The sequence below is a fragment of the Ilyonectria robusta genome (genome assembly GCF_021365365.1).
Source record: "Ilyonectria robusta strain PMI_751 chromosome Unknown BGZ61scaffold_47, whole genome shotgun sequence".
In the NCBI taxonomy this organism is placed as follows: domain Eukaryota; kingdom Fungi; phylum Ascomycota; class Sordariomycetes; order Hypocreales; family Nectriaceae; genus Ilyonectria; species Ilyonectria robusta.
Genome location: NW_025764481.1, coordinates 70,383 through 93,041, shown reverse-complemented (window position 1 = coordinate 93,041; position 22,659 = coordinate 70,383). Strand labels below are relative to the sequence as shown.

The window sequence follows — 22,659 nt, the reverse complement described above, 5'->3', positions numbered from 1 at the left end:
AGATCTGAGATTCCAAAAGGGAAACGGGGTGGCCAGGCTAATTTAAATACCGACCGCCGTCATGGTTTGATGATTCCAACATGCGACGTCGGATTCGATGCTGGGACGATGAACGCGAACACGATCGCTTTCGAGGATGAACTGGGCCCCGCCAATGAGCTGGGATCCGCATGCGTGTTCGAACTGGGGTTGGGATTCCGATGCGACGCCCGCTCGGATGTCGTATTTGGCGTCGGATTCTGGATTTTGCCGAGATACGAGTATTCCGCTCGTGTCTGGGCGCGACATATTGCAAACATTGAAGCATAGCATCCTTTGAGATTGGCAAAATCGAAGGAAAATATGAATTACCTAGCATAAATTGCTACAAGGAAGCTTGATCTCAAATCCAGAATGAAGGCCAAAACGCGCCGCGCTTGAATGCCTTTTGCAGGGCAAATCTACATTCAGTCACCAAAGACCTCTGTTTTCAATCGCTTCTTGACTGTCACTTAACGTACTGGCATATTGGTATCTGTTGTTGTCGGAGTTACTGAAAGTGTCATGAGTCCTCCTCAAGGCGCCAATGGGACTTCCATCTCTCCTGTGATCGTAAAGGTCCATATACGAGTCGTAATAATCCGTACCACGTAGTGCGATAATCTAGGCAGTTAATGGACGGTCAAGATATATGGGACTTGGATCTTGAAAAAGAAAGACGAGTCATATAGCCACCCAAGCGTTATTAGTCTAGTTCAGCTCCAACCGACGATCTTGGATACTGGAATGATGATTATACGAGCTTTGCATGGTCCACTTTTCGAGCCCTCAATGGAGTCTTGAAAAGGAATGACCAAACAATTTCCTTCGAGTAGATCATGGTAGCAGCTGGCTTGTTTGCTTCCACTCCTAAGAGAAAATGCTTACAAGATTGAAAATTGGATGCCGATTCAACAGAGGACTGAAGGCTCGGCCACTTATGCTGCTTTGTGAACTTGATATCTGCTTGTTAAAGGCTGGCACCTTGTGGAACGATCCAACACAAAGTTTCGATATCATACAATGCCACTGCTACTTTACTCTGAACACAATGGCCAGAGAGCTCAAGCCGACTCTGAAACCATACTTGATGTCTGGAGATAACACTTGCCGAGGTAGAGTCAAGAACATATATTCATAGTAGTAATGAATTAAAAACGCACCCGGCACTCGTCCGAGTCAAATTAATCTACACCACCAGACGCATTCTCAAAAAGCAAAAGTCTACTCCCACGTCCCCGCCCAAAAAAAAACCGTTTAATCGTATACGCCGACTTGTCCCAAGCCATGTCTAACCTTTCTCATTAATGCAGCCCGGCATTTGCTATTTGAAATGCATGTTTTGGATTTTGAAGGAACTTCGGTACTGAGTCCTGTTGCAATTGTCAGTATAACCCACGAGACTGAAATTTCAATGAGTAAACTGACGCTGGTCATGAGCTTAAACACTGCACTTTGGGCATCCTCAAACAGCGACGTGACTTCACGCAGAACCTCTGCTATGGTGTTGTCCTCGGCTGCTACCTTTGTCATTCGGCTTGCTAGGCTTTTGCGAAGCTGGTGGTGAATGTTGAGTTCGCGCGGGGAGCCAGGAGCTAGATACGCGTTGTAAATGCCGTACGATAACGCCAACAGATCCTTTGCCTTGTCGGAAGAGGCCTCATCGGTAGACTGTTGAAGATTTCGGGTAGCCGCCTTGCAATTCCGAATGAACCCGTCGACTTCCAGGTAAAATGAAAGGTTCTCCTCGCAGTGCATTTCTCGTAGGTTCTCTCGGAAGAGAAGGCGAAGAGTAGGATCGGATAGAATCTTATCAAGCCTATGGGTATTGGAGTCCTTGGAGTTGTAATGCTGCGAAGCTGCCTCTCTCTTGTTCTGAGAGCCACTTCTACTCGGGTTACTGCTGACAGGCGATTTACCTCGCGGGGTAATCCTGTACAAAGCGCCCTTGGATGGTTGGAAGAGCTTGGGATCCGATGGAGATGGGAGGTCTTGATCCTGAAGGACTTGCTCTACAAGGTTGTGCCGAACGAACAGACTGGCAACCTCGATTGCCTCTTGCCAATCTATGGTGGTAGAGTTCTCCATAAGCCAGTCAAGACCAGCCTTGCCAGTAAAGGTATTAAGATATAGTCTTCCATTGACCCTGCGCTCAGCAGCTACCTTGACACCAGGAGAACTTTTCTGGTCACCCGAGAACGACGACTCGCCTGTGCCGGGAGGTGACTGGCTCCCTTGTCCCTTGGCCCCGGCAAACCGGGAAAAAATAACTTGAACGATACTTTCGTCTTGGAATAATTTGTCCGTTTCCGCATCCCTTTCCAGAGTTATCAGTTGGATCGAAAACAGATTGGTCAACTCTACGAGTTGTTTCAGCTGCACGCCACTTTTTGAGCAAAATCGTTCCAGTATAACAATCCCCTTGGGCGTAAGCTGCCACACGGTACCCCTCATGGTGTACTGCTGCTCGCTCTTGCCATCTGCAGATTCAATAAATCGGGCGTTGAGGAAAAGCTGACAAAGAGAACGGCCCATGTCTTTGGACATGGAAAAGGTGGTTGTTGTCGTGGTAGTGACAATACGAGAAGGGTCCTTGGGGTTGGGCATGCGGTTTGATTGCGAAAACTTGAGCGACCCGAGATTTTGGATAGCATCTTCAGATAGGAAGGTATATTCGACCTTTGTGAACCAGACGCGATGGGCCGAGAACGGCATCAGACTGACTATGAGGGTGGAAAAGAGATCTTCCAAATCCTGCCAGGTCTTGTGTTAGCAGTTCTACTACCGGCAACGACTATGCATCGTGGCTTGAGAGATCCTTTTAGGTACATTTCTAAGCAGAAATGACTGCACATACCCTTGAGAATGGCCTGTCGTCATCCGTCATGCGGAGCAAGCCGGTCGACGACCGGTTCATCTTGTTCTCCTGCGTTGCAGGCATTGCGGCTGATTTGCAATATGGCGTCCGAGATAACAAGGTTCTGCCGAGTGCAGACGGTGTTGGTTGGGATTTTCAAACAGGCGCGAGTTATTTGTTGGCCGAAGTTGCTCAGGGGATAGATAAATTTCGGCGCGAGTCGGGGATACAGTGGCAACTGGTATGTAATTAGGAGCTTTCGGTAAACTTTCCTACGCACGGCACTTTTTTTCAAGTCCCATTACCAGTTAGGGCAAAGGGGAACTAGGCACTCCACTAACGCGAGAAGTCGTGGTGGCTCATGGCCTGAATGTGACAGCTTGAAACCTCGCCGAGCAAGGAAAACAGGCGAGCCTCGGTTTATTAAAGGGGGCGACCCACCGACTACGACTCTGTGAATGGATGGCGAGTGAGCGAATTTTTCAATCTACTGGCCCGTGCAAGGCGCGCGTAGCACGAGTCAGGGTTGGCAAAGGCCGTGAGAAGAATGGACATTTTGTTGATCTCGGCATGCAAGTAAGCGGCTTCCTATTTTAGCGGAGGGAGAGTTCGCCAAGGGCCAGTTTGGTTTGTTAGCGGCGAGCTAGATGCAGGATGGAAGCGACGGATCAACGGGATCCTTGCTGTTCATCAAACAGGCAGAAGTGTTGAAATGAATAAAGTACAGTAGTACGTACAGCTTCGTGATCATGTGGTATTACGGTGGCCTCTGTACAAGGGGCCTATGCACAAGGGATTACTTGCCGTCGATGCCGAGCAAAGCGGCCAAGCCCATCGCCACCTGTAACCGGCTTCGACTCCACAGAATCATCTTCATCATGACTCCGTAGCTACGTAGCTCCTACGTAGCCCTGCAGGAATACCCGCAATGGTGGCCGTCAGCAGTCTCAATTGGTCGTGTCTGCTCGATATGGTGTGCTCCCGCCGCTGAATGTTTCCGGAAGAAGCAGGTAGGCTCCTACTACGCAGTACAATGACACACAGCCGCGCACATTGGGCCATTCAGCCAGTTACTATTATCAAATAGGCTCCGCCCTCTCATTTCCCTTCTCCACCCCCATCGCCCCTCATCGCTTCGTAATCACGGCGCCCCCCGCAGCGTGTAGGGGTTCTGAATCACGAAACCCCACACGCTCGCCGTCGACGCGGCCGCCAACGAATGTTTAGCTTCTAGAAGCCCGAGGGAAGGAAGACCATTTGCATTTTTGTAGTCGATTTATATTTAGTCCCGGCTACCGGGGAATTTGCGAACTGGTGGTTACACAAGCTTTTGCATGGTCGTGTCCCCACCTGCGTTGGCAGTGGCAACAATTCAGTCCCAACTGATCGGACAAGACAGGTCATCCATCGATACCGGGGCTACCTATATCGTTTCTTCCTGTGCTGCTGCTATGGAACTGGGAGCACTGTTTTGGGGTGTAAAGGGGATGTCTCCTTTTAATAGGGGCTGTACATGGACATCGGATCTCGCCTAAATTTTAAAATTATCCACTGCTGTGCAACTAACAAGGAGTCGACATGCAAGACTGATGCTGGATACAAAGTTCCATCCCAGGCGGGAGAGAGGCTGGAGAATCAATCATCGGAATCTATAAACTCTATCAATAAGTTTGATCCACTCCAATCTATCGAACCCAAGTGCTTCCCCGGGCTAGGGGACCCATCGCGTACTCAACGTCAATAGGGGCGGCTGCCTGAGGCACACACTAGTCGGAAGAATAGGGGGCTATCATGTGCTTCTGAAACATAACATAATAGTACGTATAGATATGGAGTAGTACGCAAACCTGAGCTGGAAGCCATGCGGGGGATATCTCATGATCCGACCAGTTGGAAGGTTGAAAGCTTAACATCCAAAGTTGACTAATGCGAACTTTGCCATATTCATATTCCCGCTAACCCCGTTAATTCCAGACAGAGACGCTGAAAGCTACTCTCTATTGGCTGTAGATTAGCTCGCGGGGTTTCAAGCATTCCGATTCCCGTCGTAGAATCTGGTTAAGACTCTCCGGTGTCTCCCAAATGCTTCTCCAAATCCCTCACATCAGCAAAAAGGGTCCATACACACCCAACGACGACCCCACATCTCTCACGTATACTCACCACAGGCAACATGGCCACTAGAGCTCTGGTAGTTGGAGGAACGAGCGGCATCGGCTTCGCAATCGCCTGCCGTCTCGCCGCCGCCTCTACGTCATCTACCGTCATTATAAGCGGTCGCAACAAGCCAAAGGACATTCCTCATGCCAATATGGAGTTTCGCCCACTAGATGCATCGTTAATGCGCTCAATCAAGCAGTACACAGATGCGTACAAGTCGGCACAGGAGCCACAGCTGGACCTCCTCGTCCTCACCCAGGGCATCCTCACGACAGCAGGGAGGACCGAGACATCCGAGGGAATAGACCGCAAAATGGCACTTCACTATTATGGCAAGCAACTGCTGGTTCGTGAACTTACCCCAGTTTTGAAGGACGACGCCAAGGTCCTCCTCGTACTAGATGGCGTGCGTGGAAACCCGACTGGCCTCATCTGGGACGATCTGGACCTCAAGAAAAACTTCAGTCTCGGCAACGCGGCCAACCATTGTATCTCAATGACCGATGCTATCATCCAGGAATATGCTATGCAGCAAAAGGGAGACAAGGCCAGTAGACGTCATTATGTGCATGCCTACCCAGGGCTTGTCAAGACCGAACTTTTCGGATCGCTCCCATGGTATCTCCGGGCTGGTTCAAAGGTTTTGGGCACTTTACTTGGCGTGTCGCCAGACACTTGTGCCGAGAACCTGCTCAAGGGGACGGACAATTGCGCAGCTGCGGGTGAGAAGGAGGGCAGGTTTTGGAGCTGCATTGACGCCAGCGGTCATTTGGTGACCAAGAAGCACACTTGGACTGAGGAGCAGATCAAGAAGGTTTCGGAGCACACGTGGAAGATTGTTGATGAGGCAACCGGTGCTGCTTCTTAAAAGGCGTCCAGTCTGTGTATTTAGAATGTTGACCGATAATACTCACCTCAATTAATACCGATAGCGAGCAGCAAATGATTGCGATTTACTTTTAATCCAATCCAATTCAAATCTGTTAACCCACGGGATGGGTGTATCAGTCAGAGGAAGATAAAGGCAGTGTTGCATTCAGCGATAAGACTGAATCCCAAGGCTTTGGTGTGGATATATATCGGAGGTGACGGTTTTAGGATTGGTCATCTTTCCTACTGAGAAGAGAGAAGTATTGTGGAACACAGACTACGCAGGCTCCCCGCAAGGCCCCAGATCTGAGTACTAACTTAGTCTTGCTCGTTTTGGATGGTGAGATGGCCTTATCTAGATCACTTCGGGCCCGGAGAGCGGAAGAACGGGAAGGTCATGACCCGGATTTTCCCCAGAAAACCCAGCCGGCGCAGTGGACACTAAGCTAAACACTACCTAGCCAGATAGTCAACGTGAATCGGTAACTCCTATTACTAAGCCTTCTATAGGCGACGTTGCCGTTAAAGGGATGTGGCTCCCTTAGCGCTGCGTTTTCTCCAATAGATGATTCAGACTGCTCTGTCTCGGAGAGACTCTGCAGTTGGCAGGGTAGATCCTCCGAGCGATCCTTGGGGATATATCGGCAGCGCTCCGGAGTCTGTCTCATACAGGATTAAATCGCAAAATATTATTAAGCGGATATTCGGGCTCCCTTCTCATCCACTCTAACTCCGAATTGTTTCCGATTATGAAGGACAGGACGGTTCTGATCTATCTGGAATATTGGACAAGTAATAACGCTATAAATACCACTCGCCTGCTTCCTAGACTCCGACAACAAGACATCAACAATCATCACTTCTTCATACAAGCAATTTTCTTTTTACTAGTGCAATTCCAAACCCAACTATACTGTCAATCATGGCTGCGAAATTCTCCCAAGACCAGTATCACTGGATCAACAAAGCCGTAAACTCGCTCGATCCAGAAACCGATTACGAACTCATGTGGCGGCTGATGTCATGCTATCGCCTGTCCGACTTCATGAACAATCTTACCTACTCCTTGACGTTCCCCAACTTTGTCGTTACCAGCCATGGAGCCGAGGCTGTTTGGCGTTCGGACGGCGGCAAGGTCGTTCAAAAAGGAACCCAGCGAGTCGAGGACACGGAAAACTACAACATGACGTGGTGGTACTACGGCCCGAGTGACCAACGATGCAAGGACGCTGTACAACGCATCAACAATCTTCACACTTCCCTCGCTCGCAAGTATCCTGGGAACTTTTCTCACAACGAGGACTACATCTACACCTTGGCATTCAGTGCTATTTTGATGCATCGACTCAGGCTTCTTTTGGGCCTCTCTGGCTTTTCCGACAAGGAGAAGACTGCGGCCCATCATTTCTGGCGCGACATGACTCCTCTTTTCACGATCGAGGGAGGGACTCCTGTGGGCGGCTACCCTGCTGATTTTGACGGCTGCATGAAGTTCTGTGAGGAGTATGAGAAAATTCCTCGGGAGTTCGACGAACGAGCTCGCAACGTCGGGCTAGCCATTTTCAATCAATTTGCTTTCCGATACTTTCCTCCCGGGTTTCGCTGGTTGGGTGTATCATTCCCTCTAGCACTCTCTCTCCCCACGACGCTCAGTTCCATGAGGTTGAAACCAGTCAATCCCATCCTCGGAGGTTTCATCATATTCGTTGTCCGGACGTTGATGTGGTTTGGCGAGGTCTTTTTACCGGACCCCAAAGTCTCCTTCTTTACCGGTCTGGAGAGCTTGGATGGCAATGGAAAACGGATGCGAAAGGAGAATATTCGAGGCCTTGATGTTGCATATTCGAAGTATATCAAAACCGAGTTTAGTGGTCCTGGCTGCCCGTTTCACACGAAAATTGAATAGAAATGCAATTGAGCACGATATCAAACCAGTGTAGAATGCAGACCATGATCATTATGTGCGCAAGACCTGCATGACGGCTTTGCCATAGGTGAAGGTCCCCAACCTGGCAGTTGAGCAGGAAACCCACTCACTCACTTGCCAGTTCCGTATGTTAACCACAATATTCCTCAAAGCCGCGCTACCAAGATGCAATGGTATTGTGCAACAAAAATAATTAACAGCAACAAATCCAGTCACAACCGGCAAAAGAATTGGACGAGCGGGGAATTGAACCCCGGACCTTCCGCAAGTTACTTGTTAGATCAATGCGAAGCGGACGCCATACCCCTAGACCACACGCCCTGTTATCTGTCGAAATTTTCGATTCACTGGAGCACCTATAGAGGAATGCAACTTTGAAAGCCACCTCTCGTCTAGGGTAGGACATGGCAAAATCCCAATTAATCGACTCAAGCCAAGGGTATATATTTTCTGAGACTTACTTGCAGTAGGGAGTATTGGCTTATTGCTGTGGTATTTCATGATTCAAAACCAGAGCGCGATATTAACGAACTTATGCTGGCTATTGTGAACTTAGTATTGAACGCCGTTAAGCGAGACCATGGACCGTGTTCGTCGCAAATGCTTCGCTGTGTCCAGGTCAGACAAGGATAGGTTAGTAAAAATATTTAAAGATGCTGGGGCACCTCATATGTGTACTGCGGAAACCCCGATGCTGCAATTTGATTTCGCGAATGGCATGTAGGTTGGCTTCTATACCTACCTTATTTTGAGGATGCGACAACGCCTGTTCCTTGGACAAGGCCAGCAAGAGCCGACGTCGATGCCAGAGCACTTTAATTAACTAGTACTGAAAGAATGCAAACCCTGGCTCGGGTGATAAAAAAAGAGTTACCCGGTGGTTTTAATCTGAAGCTCGAGGTATGTGGATGACAGACTCGATACAGACAGGATAGGTGGCTGAAATGGCAAAAAGATGATTGAAGCGACGCAGGCCTGATTTGAACAGACGCCTCCGAAGAGATATGATTTCTAGTCATACGCATTAGACCACTCTGCCACTGCGCCTATTTGCTGATGGAAAATTTGCTCGTTAATGTGGATTAGCCAGCTCTTGTTGAAATTTTCGCAAGGGGAGACGGTCACGGATCCACTTTGGAGTCAACGGCGTTAGCTTCTTCCGCTTATACACAAGTCGTGCAGAGTATTTGGGTATCCAAACAAAACATAATTTACTTTAGTATACCTGAAAAGTTAACCGGAAGAGTGAGACGGCATTATGTTGGCGCGATGTGCGACGTCTCTGGCTCGAAGTCTAGTATCTCGCCTGGGTAGATGCACTCTAGCTAATGGTGACTAGGACCCACCAAGTGGTTAGCAATCGTGGCGTTGGGTCTGGGTACAGTCTCTGGATGAACTGGTATTTATCTCATATTAAGACGGACTTGCACCTTGTTGTACAGAATCCTGACTGGGGTAGCCTCCTTGTCATCTCAAGAGAACGTCACAAGCTGGCTTGAGTACTTTGGGTGGATGGCTGTAGGGTTCTAACCCAATGACGCCGACCTTGTGATTTCCGATTTGAACAGTTAGTATTATACACGTCGTTACATAAACTGACCTGTTCCAAATGTTAGGCACATGTGCTGTTCTCTTTTCTTGGTGGCCGCCTTCTGAGGTATGTAATACATATCGTTCACGTCAGGGTTCCGGTATCCTCGCCAATACCTTGGTCGTCAACCGTTCAGAATTTCTGTCCGGTGAAAAATGTGCATAAAAGAGTACTGGACTCCAAGGGTCATACTAATATTAGCTTCTTTGTCTTGTTCGGCTTGGGGGGCGAAGAAGTGAAACCCAAACTGGACTCAGTGCCACTCAGGGTCACTCTTCCCGAGCAAGACTGAACGAGAAGTCACGGTAAAAACATTTTGGACAAGTATCGCTGCGGAGAAATGGTGAGCTGAACGGTGATGTATTGAAAATGAGAACCTTAGGAGTTCTTGGAACCTCGCCTGCTGGACAACGACTTGAGCTACGTGCTTCCCTGTTTTAGCAAGGGGGAGGTGGATTCAATATGGAGGCCTGTAATTACTAATGCATACCGTTGTATTCATAGATCGCCTCAGGCATCAACAGCAGACTCTCAAGAGAGCCAAACTTGCGTTTTCCACCTAAGTTACGGAGTAGTGCACCAAGAATTGATAGTGTCCCACTAGTTCACATGGCGCAATAGCGGGCCAAATTACATCATCACCTTCACCCAACCATTAAGAACCGGCCCAGATATCTCAAGCCATATCGAGGTAGCTATTCCCGAAATCAAGGACTATAGATAACGTCTTCTGAAAACCGGGTCTCAAGGTGGGATGTGGCCGGCTCTACGTACGGAAATAATAATTCACAACCCCCCACTCGGAAGTGAGGTGCTTACCAGCATACGTGACGACTCGTTCTATCATTCTCGAGAGGGGAGGGTCCTGTGATTCAATCCGCAAAATGCTAGACTAGGAATATCTACGAAAATTATAAGTTGGCCTGTCTCCCATTCTTCAATCATGGAGTCGCAGGACAGAGACAACGACAGACGCTGACACAATGGCTGGCGCACCAACAAGGCGGTGGTACCACTGGTTTTCACCAGAGGACACCCCGCAAGAAAAGAAACTCATCTTTAAGCTCGACTTGCTCCTTGTGCCCTATGCATTTATCATCTACTGGGTCAAGTATGTTGACCAAACCAATATCAGTAAGAGTCAATGCTCCTCCGCGGTACTTTCCATGCTGACAAGTAATAGACAATGCCTATGTGTCGGGCATGTCCGAAGAGCTAGGGTTCCACGGGAATGAGCTGGTGCAATTCCAAACCGTCTTCGTGGTCGGAAATGTCGTCGGCCTACTGCCCTTCATCTATCTCTTCCCAAGAGTTCCCATGCATTATTTGGTCCCCACTCTTGACCTCCTCTGGGGCCTTTTTACACTGCTGCAGTATCGTGCACAGAGCTTTGGAGAAATCGCGGCGTATCGATTCATGGTTTCGCTCTTCGAGGTTTGTCGAGTGCCGCTTCGGTAGCGAGATGACGCTAACTTCCAGAACCAGGCTTCATACTTCCCCGGGGTACACTTTGTGCTAGGATCATGGTACCGCAGCGACGAGATTGGCCGCCGTGGCGGTTTCTTCTACATCGGACTCACTCTCGGTACCATGACGGCGAGTCTGCTACAAGGAGCGGCAACAGAATACCTCGACGGGGTGAATGGGCTGGCAGGTTGGCGTTGGGCATTCATCATCAATGCAGTCATTACACTACCCCTCGCCTTTTTGGGATACTTCATTTGGCCTGGGACGCCGAACAAGCCCAATCGTCTCGTCATCAACAAGACCGAACTTGCCCTTGCCAAGGCTCGACTCGAACGAACAGGATCAAAAGTCCAGAGCACGCCATTCTCATGGTCGCTGCTCCGTCGTGTTTTCACGAGCCGGCGCTTCTATCTGTTGGTTTTCTGGGACATACTGTTCTTCAACTCCAGCTCAAACTCGGCCGCGTTCTTGCTCTGGATCAAGAGCCTCGCCCGCTACGATACCACGACCATGAACCAACTGGCAGCCATCAGCCCCGGCCTCGGCATCTTTTTCGTCCTCTTCATCAACTTCAGTGCCGACCTCTGGCTTGGTAGGCCGGGTGCCATCACTCTGGCCTCTGCGGTCAACTTTACAGGCCTGGTCATTCTTGCAATCTGGAACGTGCCCGAGGCAGCGAAGTGGTTTGCATTCAGCGTCACATTCTCTGCCGTTGCGGTCTCTTCCGTTCTCTACGGCTGGGCCAACACAATTTTGAGGCACAACAACGAAGAACGTGCAATGACATTGATTCTCATGACTGCCATCGCCACCTCTACCACTGCCTGGATTCCTTTGTTCACCTATCCCACTGTCGAAGCTCCCCGGTTCCCCAAGGGCTACGTCTACTCGTCAGTTATGGTGGTGTTGCTTGTTCTGATGACACAGGTTATTCGGGTCCTATTTGGCAGCCACGGGTAAGTCCTAAGATCAATTTGGAATCAAGTGCGCGACTAACGTTATAATAGCGAAAAGGTCGTCCCGCCGGCGTCCGATTTGGATACTGTGGAGGAGGATGTTGCCTCGAGTGATGGTGGATCTCCCCGGGAGAATACAAGCAAAGGGTTCAATGACGTGGCAACGCAGGTCTAAGCTCGACGGAACATACGGACTCCTGTAGAACTTCAAAGGGATCAGAGACTAAAGATTGAATCGAAGTCAAACACTGGGCAATGATGGTCTTTTATCATGCACTAGGGTGCTCTGAGCAGTAGATGGTTCTTAACAAGGTCGACTAATACCAATATCCAGCATGTGATTCGCTATGATTTGAGTGATTAGGAAAGTCATGATTGATACTGAGAGATATAACTGGGGAACTGAAAGCCAATTCTCTTTGTAAGGTTGGATTTGGCACGATATGCGACTGTGTCGTAAATGTCTTCGTGATTAAACTGTTCACGTAACTTCATCCACTATTCTATCTCAAGGTCAAGCACCATCTTACATAAATATGATAGGATATAGCTAATGATGACGGATTCTGTTGTATTAGTCTCACCTGTACGTGCTGTGATACGAGGTATCCTCCTGTGATGCCGCCATCAACGGAACCCTTGCTGTGGAACCAGTCTGGTGTGTCGGTATCCTGCCAAGGAACGCTGCTTCATCTTCGTCCGAGTCCCTGTCATCTTCGTGGCCTGGCTTCATCTCATGGTCCGGCCCTTTCCACACTGGATGCGGTTTATCCTCAGAATCCTTGTTAGTGACATCAATATCTCCAACCGAAGCATTGCTTGGGTCTAGAAACGGAACGTCGTGGTCGCATCCCTTCCAACCTTGTACGCCAGCGCCGGAAGTCGCCATCCGTTGTAGTTGCAGCTGGCCATACGTTGCCCAGGCCAGTGAATCATCGCGATGCCTCAGCCGCGACATGAGGAGCTTGGTAACGAGTGTTGGCAGAAGAATGAACAGGCCGCCAATAACGGCGAGCGTGATGAAGCCGAGACGGTGAAAATTTTTGAACTCCGTGTTGTGGATCTTCTGCGAGGAACAGATTATATCCACCATGTCGTCTCTGCCGGCGGATATCACGGGCAGCATGTTTTTCATGCCCGGCATAGTTGGATCCTGGGGGCCCATGGCGATGTTGAGGCGGAGAAGTTGCATCTTTGCGAGTCCTATTTTAAACCAATATTCCACCTCCTTCTTCCACTGGTCATTTGGGATCGGAGTTTGGAACCCAGCGACCAGGCCTGGATATTTCCTCGCTCGGAGGACTTCGGCGCCAAGGATCACGACGTCGGACCCGATGCCTACCTGCCCCGATGACCAGCCAATCGAGATGTAGGCAGATGCTTGACGTCTCGAGAGACCCTTGATAAAGGTGATGTTACTGGTGGCGTCTGACCAGCTTGCGGGCTTAGTCCATTCGCGGGAAACGGGGTTCCCGAACTCGTACTGGTCAACGCAGCCAATGGCAGTGACGGGGTTGTCAGGCAAGTAGTAATCGGGGAATAAGCTCAGGTGTTTCTCAGTTGCAGAGAAGAAGGGATCACTGCATGGCCCATTAATGCCCGGGATTGGAATGCCGTTGTTGTTGAGCATAATGATGGACGTGTCGGCGTCGTCGCGCTGGAGCTCAGTTATAGGCTCGAATGTCGCACTATAGGCAGTGCCATTTGCCACATAGTTGGTGACAACACTGAAAAGCATTGGTTAATCAGGTGAGATATGTGGGATACATAGGAGGACTTACTCAAGGTTGTAGCTTCCCTTGGCTACAAACTGAAGGCTGCTCACATTATACGTCTGCGGACTGTACGGCGTCTTTCCAAAGTAGAGAGACGTCATTTTCTCGCCCAGTATGTCAGTACTGTGGATTTTGGTGTACTTGGAAACATCGAGCGGAGCGCACGTCGTGGTTCGCTGCATTTTGACCCTCTCGTGCTTTGGAGCATTGATTCCAAAATCCGTGTGCGAGTCCAGTACCTCCGTCTTCATGACAAAAGCAGGGAATTTGTCTTTCGAGAGGCAGATTTTCTTATCAAAGGGACACTCGCCGTTGGTCCAACTGAACACTGGCAGCTGCCGACGTGGGAGGAATTGATCGCAGAGCGCTAACTCGGCGCTGCCCTCGTAGCAGCTGTCGACGTAGGTGACGGCTTCCCAGGACTGGTTTCTCAGCGCATTAAAACCGGCGACTGGATCGTCAGCCAGGCTCGCTAACCAGAAGCCGCAATTCGGACTCTTGAGTAGGACCTCGTCGCCTTGGTTTTCGAGTAGCTGGAAGGCGGCGATGAATGGCACCCCGATGAGGAAAAACAAGAAACTTAGGACGGCGAGGAGGATGAGCGGTAGGGTGCGCCACGCGACGCGTGAGTTGGTGATGCCCCATGTAGACCAGAGCTTCAAGTAGGCTGAGGCAACGGCTGTTGCGCTGTCACTATTGCGGAGGATCGTCATTTCCTGGTGGTAGAGGGCATCCAAATCTCCCTGTTGCTGTATGGCGCGACGGCGAAGTCGCCGACGTCGATTCCACTTGAAGAGGAAGAGAGTCAGGAGTGTCCATAGACCACCCTCAACAAAGACGATGAAGATACCGATGAAGATGGCCACCAGGTCTGCCGAGTTCTTGCCCATGGTGATCTTGCCGCCCGACACCGAATTGCCATTCCAGTTGGTCCAGCCACCCCTCCGGACATAGTCTGGTTTGACGTAAAAGTTGGAGTTGATAGCCATTATCGAGCTTGTCTGAAGGAAATCAAAGCCGCAAAGGTCTATAATCTAGAGAACTGGAGTTGGACGAGCTGAGCGCGACAGGTAAATCGAGTCATTTCCAGCACAACGCGGGGAGGCTCGAGCTAAGCTGTGAGCCCCCTTGAATCTGGGCCTCAACTTAATGCAGTACCTTAATTGCCACTGAATAAGGTGTGAAAAAGCAAGCAGGCGCCATTTTGAATCAATATTGGCACCGTCAACCCAATCACATGCCCATGCCAAGACTAGCCCACGGTCTCGTCCCTCGAGTCAACCTGCGAGTACTGGGAGATAACAAAACCGGCCTGGAGCTGAACAAGTCTGGCCAATCCACATTGCACGTTGGTCGTTGTGGCGCCTGCGCTCAGCTACTCTGGGGGAACTATTGACGCCCATCACTCAGATACGAGAGCGGGCCTGAATGAAGCTGAAACTAGTGGATGATTCCATTCGCGGGGATTCTCGGCTACTCACGAGTCTACCTGTTTATTGACTAGGCTCTGTGCCACCAACAGGCAATCACGCGGTGTGGCGGCAATAAGATTCTCGATGCTTAATCGGTAGCGCTGCGATAAGGACAAGGCTCGGCAGTTGCATCTTCAGTCCTTGAGCCTCTGATTTCCTCCTGTGGGAAGATGTTTTGCCGGTGGCTATGTCGCCGTGGGGCTGCGAACTAACAGTACACACACCAGTCAACCGTGCCGTTTCTCTGCGGTGGCTTTTGTAGGCCAGACTGTCCCTGAGGCTCTGATAATTGCTGTCGATTCTCCACGACCATGTCCGAGGCCATCTCCAGCTGGATTATTCTCTGCGTCATCACTCCACCCAGGCCTGGCTGCACTGTCGACCGCTTGTCGGGGAGAGCAACTTGGGCTGGCGCACCTTGACCATTTGCTCCGCCCCTGACTTAAATCGGAGGAGGGGACAATTGGAGCCCTTGGATTGGGCCATTGAACTGGATACCGGAGCCGTTGTTAATGTTTTGCGGTGCGCTGCCCGTGTTCACATTTATCCAGCCAGTTCCGGAGTTGTGGAAAGTATATCGTGGTGTAGATGCTCCTCTATTGTCCACGTTGCTCTCAGAGTCGGTGTCAGCAACTTTTGTGCTGGTTCTCGTGCTTGAAGCTATTAGCAGATGAATTGTCTCGTGTCGTTGACACTAGATACCTGATCTGTGATTCCCATCGGGTAAGTTCTGCAAGCAGCCTTTTAAATCCCTGGTCATCCGCAGACCTGAATTTCACCAAGTCTTTATGGTTTGCGTGAATTGTAACCGAATTATATCCTTCAAGGGTGGCCGATTCCTTGGGTACAACTAATCCCATCCCTGCTAGAGGTAGCTCTTCAACAAAGCATGTGACCTGAAGATTCCGGCCGCTTTCTCGCAACTCTCGTAGCATGGCCAAAAATATCAGTTGAATTGATTCGAGAAACTGATCATTTGTATCCAAAATGTCTAACAGTGACTTGTTGGTGGACCTGACAAGGCCTAAAGCTGAAGCCGGGACCTTAGCCCAGTCGGCCATCCATGAGCCCCTGTGTGGTGTGCCCATGAATACGATGCCTTCTAGGGAATTGAACACGCTACGAAGATGGACTTCGGGGTTGTTTCTTGAGAGTATAATGGATTCCTTGCAGACAATGCCGCCCACGCTGTGGGCGATGAAGATGAGGGGGCGATGCGTTGCCTTGTGAATAGCCCGGTCTGATGTCAAATCGGCTAAAAGGTTCGTGGCATGATCGATTAACCGATTCGATGACGCAACTGGATTTCGTACCATGTACGCATCGTATCCGAACGTTATGATACGAGCCTTAGGAAGCGCTAGTGGCAGGAGTATCTCTGGCCATGATGCAGCCTCTCCGTGGATTGTCCAAGTTTTATCGCGATTGCCAGATAACCCGTGAACAAAACACACATCGACTGTAGCTTCGGGACAATCGTGTAACACCTTGATTCCATCAGGGAATGAGGAAGCTAGTGGACTGGGCTTTGAAGATGACTCGACCGGCTTTGTCCCAGGGAATGAGTGCGAACTCGGCAGCACGGGGTCGCCGGTTGTTGATTGCTGAGGCTTTTTGCGTCGAAAAATGGGTTTGAATTTCCTCATGACGGAATATGTATTGCTGGATTGAGCCCTTTAAAAAAGCCGTGGGAACCGCTGCTATGCCAGATGGTTCAACATCAAATCTCGGAATCACAGCGCAAATGGTATTGTCGAACAAAAAGAAAACCCGGTCAAATTAGGCATGGGGAGAAGAAAGATGAGGCTGTATAGGAAATCGCATGAGAGCGGGGTGTTTTCGCCGTCACTAGATCCTAGCTCTATTTCGTATCACAAGACTGTGCACTATGTAGTGTCTCTTCAATATATACGAAAATATGTATCTTGTACGGAGTATTATTCAGTTAATTTACACTGGAATATGCACATAATATTTCCCGGTCACTGCAAGTCCGCAACCCATCGTGTAGGCTTGAAACAGGCCTCTGATCCGGAACATTTTCACCGGCTTGGCGCAGCGACCCAACAGCAGGCAACCGTTGCCTCTTCTCGGTGAGTGAGATTGTGGATCCGAGATAACTTGATTGGACATGGATGTGCTAGGTGGTCGCTCGCCTTCAAGAGGCGCCTGCAGGGTGAGTTGTCCACTGGCCCATAAGATGCAGCAACTTGCGCATGTAGAATCACCTAAAGTAAATTAATCTGTTCTTAAAAGTAGAGACCTCCGGGTAACACTTGTTAGCCGTTAAAGCCGTGAGTATATCGTGCCATTCCCAGAAGCAACGGTTGTCTGATTAAATAATGCAGGATCTTGGCATTCTGTCTAGACTAAAACAATGCCGGGTAATGATGCCGCTGAAGTAAAACAGCTTATTGCTGGTACACTATTCGCATTGCAGAACACAACGGATACATGTGGCGACATTGATAAGGCAAACGACATTCCTCCTGCCTTTCACGAGGTGTTCCGGACTGTCGCACCAGTACAGGACTATTTACAGGGCATCAAACTTCACGTTGCCAATTGCAACTCCGACGAATCATTTTGGCAAGAAATCAAGCCAGCAATAGAAGGTTGCAGGGACAACGCTACTCGAATAGATGAAATATTCTTCGCAGTCGTTCCGGACGGCAATGGACCCAGACAAGAACGATACCGCAATGCTGCAGGGAAGGGAGATCGGGTGGAAGATCTGATGAAAGCCATCCTCAGATTCGTAGTTGGCTTGGCGGAGAAACCAGATTTCGGTGGCGAGGTTGCTGCATCACTGTTGGAACAGTTGAAGAAATCTCTCGAGCACATATCAGCACTGTCGCCGTCGCTCCCGGATGACGTGGCCGGCCAGTACAATTTTCACAACTCCGGAGCAGGCTGGATGAATGTGAACACTAGCTACGCACCTCAAAATAATAACAATGGCACTGGCATCCAGTTCAATGGTCCAGTGGAGGGGCTCCAGCTGCCTCACATGCAGCCATATAAATAGATTTTACCATGACCTTGTAACTCAGACTACGGGCCGGGCAACGAGGATCAAATCTTCTGTTCGTCAAATTGCGTGTACTGAATTGGGCTTGATGAAAATGCTATGCGCTGTTTTGGGGTGTTCATCACCGCCCCCACTCATATTGAAGCAGACACTGAGCGGCTAATCTACATAGCATTGGGACGTCAGCCTCTGTTAAGTGGACGTTGGTTCGCCAGGTTCGCCTTACTTTTTCCAAATGATTTAATTGGTTACAGAAGCGGTTACAGAAGCGGGGGAGAGCATGGATGTGTGGCGCAATATAGAATTCCCTCATGTCCAGCCTCGTCAGGCAATCTGTCCTACTGCATCCATCCAGAAGAATTCAGCATTCTAGCTTGCTTCATAGCCGCTGATGCACGTCCAAATGATATAGGCCGATCCGATAAAGCAAACCGAACCACCTGAAAGTACACACAATGTCTTCTCAGCCGCAACACCAGATTACATTCAGCTCCTCCTTCAACAATTCCGGCGCGGGCATATTCAGCGCGAACACGGGCTCCGGGCCCCAGAACAACAACAATGCTGGTGGGACGCAGAACAACAACTACAACTATAACTCAGGTAAGCAAAAAAGCCAAAAAAGAATGATCGGAAAATCGCAGCTGGGTCGCTAACGCTTCGGTTGTTTCTCCTGCCAAGGGGAAACAACAACAAAGTCAACTACAACGAACCGAATCGCAACCGATGTCTTGACGACCCCCGATGGGTCCACCCGGCCGTAGAAAAGAGGCGTATTGAGCAGACGAAGGGTGGTCTTCTCAAGGAATCGTATCGATGGGTTCTGGACCACGAGCACTTCCAGCGATGGCGAGACGACAATACCACTGAGTTCCTCTGGATCAAGGGCGACGCCGGCAAGGGCAAAACAATGTTGATGTGCGGCATCATCAATGAACTATCTACACTCACACAAACACACACACGGATTGTCTCTTTCTTCCTCTGTCAAAACACCGATTCCCGACTCAATCAGGCTTCAGCCGTGCTGCGAGGCCTGATCTTCGGTTTAGCAGAGCAACAACCGTCCCTTATATCGCATATCCAGCGCAGATGGGACGACACAGGGCATCGACTATTCGATGATGCAAACGCATTCTATACTTTGTCTCAGATTCTAAGCGATATGCTCTGTGACCCCCACACACGAGGTTGCTATCTAATGATCGACGCCCTGGACGAGTGTACGACAGATCTCTCACAACTGTTATGCTTCATCACCGAGCCTAGATCTGCATCCATCAAGGTGAAATGGATTGTGTCGAGTAGGAACAACTATGACATAGTGCGACAGCTATTTCTTGATGACCCTCGGACAAGACTTAGTCTTGAACTGAATGCCGAGCATGTGACGCAAGCCATCGATACATTCATCGACTACAAGGTTTCCAAGCTCTTCCCTCTTAAACGCAATGAGGCTTTGAGAGACGAAGTCAGGCTCGAAATGCGACAAAAGGCCGATGGGACATTCTTCTGGGTGGCTCTTGTGGCACAGGAGCTTGAAAAGGTCAAGAGCTGGAACGTTTCTGAAGTTGTCAAGGAAAAGCCATCCGACTTGTTGTCACTCTACCGTGAAATGATGAGTCGTATTCAGGAACTGGAACGGGAAGAGAGTAACCTCTGTTGCCTTGTCATTGCAACGGCGACCGTTGCCCCCTGAGCTTGGGCGAGCTACGTGTGGTGTCAGGTTTACCCACGAACGTGTCTGATGACTTACAATCTCTGCTGGAACAGTGTGCCTCATTTGTTACCATCCGAGACGACTACGTATATCTCATCCACCAGTCAGTTAAGGATTTCCTCACGACTGAGGCATCGCCGATTATTTTCCGGCATGGACTCGAAAGTACTCACCGTGCCATTACGGCATGACATGTACAACTTACGAGACTGGGGGATCTCCATCGACGACGTACGTCAGCCTGAGCCAAACCCCTTAGCCGCAGCAAGATACTCGTGCACCCATTGGGTTGACCACCTGAGCGATGCCGAATTGCGCAAGACCCCACCACTCCAGAATCACCTTGGTGACATTGATGCCAAAATGGTGAAGGAATTTCTCCAGAACAAGTGCCTCTACTGGATCGAAGCACTCAGCCTTCTCCGAGACATACAAAAAGGGATAATTGCAATAACAAAGCTCGAGATATTGCTCGTAGGTGGATTCACTGCATCATTGCATGGAACGCGTGTACTAATGTGTCGCTTAAATAGGACGTCCCGACAGGACGCGATTTGTTCAACATCGTTTGGGATGCACGCCGATTTATCCAATCACACGGATGGGCGATTGCGAACGCGCCTTTACAGGCATATGCTTCAGCCCTTATATTTAGTCCTAGGCTCAGCAACACCAGGAAGCTATTTGAAAAACACGCCCCAGATTGGCTTGTGACGACATCAGCTATCGAAAACCACTGGGATGCTTGTCAGGCCACACTCGAAGGTCATAGCGATTATGTCAATTCAGTGGCCTTCTCCCCCGATAGCAAGTCTATTGCATCAGGATCTCGCGATGGAACCATCAAGATCTGGGATGCTATAACAGGCCACTGCAAGATGACAATTGCAGATCACGACGGCGAGGCCAACTCAATCGCCTTCTCGCCTGATAGCCAGTATCTTGCGTGGGAATCCCAAACCACTTTCAGTATTTGGAATACTTCAACGGGCCACAGTGCGAGAAGACTCATGGACTATCACACAAATTGGAGTACATTGGCTTTCTCTCCTGATAGCACATTGTTTGCATCGGCATCTTCTGCGGGCATCTGGGATACCAGATCTGGAGACAGGAAGTGTGCCCTCCCGGCCGTTGCCATCAAATCCCAGGCACTAGCCTTCTTACCTGACGGACAGCACCTTGCATCGGCAAACATACGGGGACTCATCATCTCGAATTTTACAACGGGCGTAGTTGAGGTTTCCCATTCCCCTGACCGAATTGGAACTTGGGTTGCCTATACATTCTCAGCTGATGGGCGGTATTTGGCCTTCAAACAGCATGACAGGTTTATGGTCTGGGATATCACAACATCCTGCTGTGTAAGAGAAATTCACGTTGACAATAGGAGACCCTTAGCCTTGTCTCCTGACGGTCAGTATCTCGCACTAGCATGCTATCGCTCTGTCGATATTTGGGATGTTAAAACTGGTCAATGCGCAGCAACTGTTGCATCTCATCTGTCTCCGTTTCACGTGGTAGCGGTATTCTCGCCCAATAACGGGTATCTTGCATCGTCATCTTTACATGGGAACGTCAGAGTTTGGGATATAACCAGGAGTGGCTGTGAAAAGGAAACGGTCGAGGAAATCTGTGCTCCTTTTCGGTCAGTGAGCCTATCGCCATGCACTCGGTATATTGCTTCGGTAGAGGAGGATGAGACTGTCAAGATCTGGGACGCTCAAACCGGTTGCTTCAAGGCGAAGGAGGAGGGTGATAAATATTGGGGAGGGTCAACATTGTTCTCGTCCAATGGTAAATTTCTCTCAGTCTCACGTGGACCCTGGGTTGAAATTTGGGATACTGCTGCTGGCAACTGCAACGTCACACCGGAGTACGATGTCCATCTAATTTATCCGGGAACTTATCCGGTAACTTTCTCACCAGACAGCCGGCGTTGGGCTTCACTGGATGCAAACAGTATCTCCATCCGGGACACTGTAACGGGTAGGAAACTGATTTCACTTACGGCGGAGCACTTTCTCTCAGCTGCAACCTTGGCTTTCTCGCCTAATGGGCAGCTCCTTGCGTCGGCGTCTGACAACAGTGTTAGAATCTGGGATTCAGTAGCGGGCGATTTCAAGGCAATGATCGATTTAATCACGGCCCCTAAAACCATCTCTTTTGATGAGACCGGCATATATCTTCTGACTGATGCTTTTACATTCGATTTGAGCGACCCGACTCAACCAGTCGCCATCGCACATCCGCTTGGTCTTCTGTCCCCCTCTTATCAGCAAAATCAATATGGAATCAGTGAAAATGGTGTTTGGATAACTTACAATGATCGGAACCTCCTCTGGCTCCCATCAGAGTATCGGACTTCAAAATTTTCGATTGTGGGATCAACTATCGCCCTTGGCTGTGTCGACGGACGCCTCCTGGTATTTCGGTTCTCGGGATAGCTCTAGTTGGGGATCATGCTTGTCTGGGCGATTGATGTTGATAATGATTTCATGGTGACCATATTAAAAATCCTCGAAGGCCTTTTGCTGGGTAACACCCTGGGACGAGTTAGCTAGGCCTGAGTTGTTGGCCACCCGTCGGGAAGGCAGTAACAGGTTCGAAGACTCATTTGATCATCAGAACTGTTGTGATATCAGATTTAATGTAACGCGTAAGCTAAAGTCACATAATAAACAATTTACAAGGAATCGGAACTGCACTAACTCTAAGCATCTTATTGTCTCGGTCAGACTAAATACCTATCAGAGAACGCACATGTATTCTCAGATCATCTTGTTTACCAGATGGAAGAAAGCACCACTAAGTT

General features: G+C 49.5%; 7 protein-coding genes and 2 non-coding genes across 9 annotated transcripts; 5 read left to right on the top strand and 4 right to left on the bottom strand.

Annotated features, from left to right (window-relative positions):
* The first annotated feature begins 4,874 nt into the window (after positions 1-4,874).
* On the top strand, positions 4,875-6,042 carry BGZ61DRAFT_466116 (uncharacterized protein). Its single transcript, XM_046247646.1, has one exon. It carries the CDS (start codon positions 5,049-5,051, stop codon positions 5,901-5,903), a length of 855 nt encoding a protein of 284 aa, XP_046095107.1. The 5' UTR covers positions 4,875-5,048; the 3' UTR covers positions 5,904-6,042.
* Positions 6,043-6,827: 785 nt separating this feature from the next.
* On the top strand, positions 6,828-8,158 carry BGZ61DRAFT_568194 (uncharacterized protein; the record flags this gene model as incomplete). Its single annotated transcript, XM_046255992.1, has 1 exon — positions 6,828-8,158. The coding sequence occupies one exon, from the start codon at positions 6,828-6,830 to the stop codon at positions 7,809-7,811; it is 984 nt and encodes a 327-aa protein (XP_046095106.1). The 3' UTR covers positions 7,812-8,158.
* On the bottom strand, positions 8,064-8,153 carry BGZ61DRAFT_t208. The gene has a single exon. It is a non-coding gene; the product is annotated as a tRNA-Ala (tRNA).
* Positions 8,159-8,797: 639 nt separating the features above from the next.
* BGZ61DRAFT_t207 lies at positions 8,798-8,879 on the bottom strand. The gene has a single exon. It is a non-coding gene; the product is annotated as a tRNA-Ser (tRNA).
* Positions 8,880-10,406: 1,527 nt separating this feature from the next.
* Positions 10,407-11,850, top strand: BGZ61DRAFT_500126 (major facilitator superfamily domain-containing protein; the record flags this gene model as incomplete). Its single annotated transcript, XM_046251512.1, has 3 exons — positions 10,407-10,557; positions 10,607-10,857; positions 10,909-11,850. 3 exons carry the CDS (start codon positions 10,407-10,409, stop codon positions 11,848-11,850), a joined length of 1,344 nt encoding a protein of 447 aa, XP_046095105.1.
* A 576-nt stretch (positions 11,851-12,426) lies between these two features.
* On the bottom strand, positions 12,427-14,610 carry BGZ61DRAFT_594304 (uncharacterized protein; the record flags this gene model as incomplete). The annotated part of the gene is made up of 2 exons (XM_046256840.1): positions 12,427-13,573; positions 13,628-14,610. The coding sequence occupies 2 exons, from the start codon at positions 14,608-14,610 to the stop codon at positions 12,427-12,429; spliced, it is 2,130 nt and encodes a 709-aa protein (XP_046095104.1).
* Positions 14,611-15,366: 756 nt separating this feature from the next.
* BGZ61DRAFT_510715 (uncharacterized protein) lies at positions 15,367-16,739 on the bottom strand (the record flags this gene model as incomplete). The annotated part of the gene is made up of 3 exons (XM_046252075.1): positions 15,367-15,746; positions 15,796-16,606; positions 16,667-16,739. 3 exons carry the CDS (start codon positions 16,737-16,739, stop codon positions 15,536-15,538), a joined length of 1,095 nt encoding a protein of 364 aa, XP_046095103.1. The 3' UTR covers positions 15,367-15,535.
* Positions 16,740-17,470: 731 nt separating this feature from the next.
* BGZ61DRAFT_540709 (uncharacterized protein) lies at positions 17,471-18,121 on the top strand (the record flags this gene model as incomplete). Its single annotated transcript, XM_046254947.1, has 1 exon — positions 17,471-18,121. One exon carries the CDS (start codon positions 17,471-17,473, stop codon positions 18,119-18,121), a length of 651 nt encoding a protein of 216 aa, XP_046095102.1.
* A 458-nt stretch (positions 18,122-18,579) lies between these two features.
* BGZ61DRAFT_523826 (uncharacterized protein) lies at positions 18,580-22,291 on the top strand (the record flags this gene model as incomplete). The annotated part of the gene is made up of 5 exons (XM_046252606.1): positions 18,580-18,691; positions 18,733-19,776; positions 19,851-19,896; positions 19,949-20,318; positions 20,378-22,291. 5 exons carry the CDS (start codon positions 18,580-18,582, stop codon positions 22,289-22,291), a joined length of 3,486 nt encoding a protein of 1,161 aa, XP_046095101.1.
* Between the last annotated feature and the right edge of the window lie 368 nt (positions 22,292-22,659).